Below are 1,060 nucleotides of genomic sequence, written 5' to 3' on the forward strand. Positions count from 1 at the left end.
TTTATCTTTAAGTCTTAATATATGTTTCCATAAAAAGCAACTCCTTTGGGTACATCCTTCTAATTCCATTTCAACTCCAAATTCCTTTGAATAATATAACACATTCATTAATGCTTGATCATATCCAAAGAAGAATGATGGAAACCATCTCATTCTTTTACAAAAGAACTCATTGCGACTATCATTTTTTTCATTCCACCCATTCCAAATCCACCATTTAATGAAATTTGTTTATTAATAACACTATTTCTTGTTATTTCATCTCCAAAAAATGATTCTAACCATTGGAAATGATTATGGTTATTTGCTGGAGAACAACAAAAATCTAATGACAGTTCATTTGAAGTAGAATTAGTTGCAAATGGACATTCGCTTGTCCATATTAGATCATTAATACCAAATGTAGCAAATATATCATTAAATATAACAACGTCTCTAGTATCAGAAAATATTACTCTGTCATAATCATTTTGGTATCGTTTAATATATCTTGTAAATGCAATGTATCTAGTAACTACAAAATGTCCAAATGGTATATCACTCATATCAACTACTTCTACATTATATTTTTTCATATCATCATACAGTAAAGGAGTTGGTGATGGCCATAATAATAAAGCAACAATCTTTGCATGAGGAATAGCTTGTCTTGTTATAGAGAGTGTTTTTAAAGCAGCAGTTCTTTGTCTCATATAAATTCCTTTTGTAAAAAACCCAAATGAATATACTAATAAATCTCTTTTATTATTTGGTTTAAATTGAAAGAAATCTTTACATTTTCCTTCATAGTTAAATGTAGCTACATCAATAACGTTATCTTTCCAATTATTTTTTTGAACATTGAAATTATCAAATTTATGAGTTTCTAATTGTTCTGAAGATAGATATAAATATTCTTTATGATTTAATTTATTAAGATTAATTAAAGGAAAAGATATAATAATGAATATGGTAAATACAATTAAAGAAGTTCCTGTAACAATTATTGGTATATATGATTTCGGATATCTTTTCTTATGTTTTTCTGGTATTTTAACAATTCTTTCACAATTCATCTTTT

The 1,060-nt window shown here is 26.2% G+C and overlaps 1 protein-coding gene across 1 annotated transcript, besides 1 other annotated feature; it reads right to left on the minus strand.

The window, feature by feature from the left end:
• Positions 1-149: 149 nt before the first annotated feature.
• EDI_079670 (uncharacterized protein) lies at positions 150-1,055 on the minus strand (the record flags this gene model as incomplete). The annotated part of the gene is made up of 1 exon (XM_001741121.1): positions 150-1,055. The coding sequence occupies one exon, from the start codon at positions 1,053-1,055 to the stop codon at positions 150-152; it is 906 nt and encodes a 301-aa protein (XP_001741173.1).
• Positions 885-927: a sequence feature (AT_rich).
• Positions 1,056-1,060: the final 5 nt, after the last annotated feature.

Source organism: Entamoeba dispar, genomic scaffold (assembly GCF_000209125.1).
Source record: "Entamoeba dispar SAW760 scf_1105229463585 genomic scaffold, whole genome shotgun sequence".
Lineage (NCBI taxonomy): Eukaryota > Evosea > Mastigamoebida > Endamoebidae > Entamoeba > Entamoeba dispar.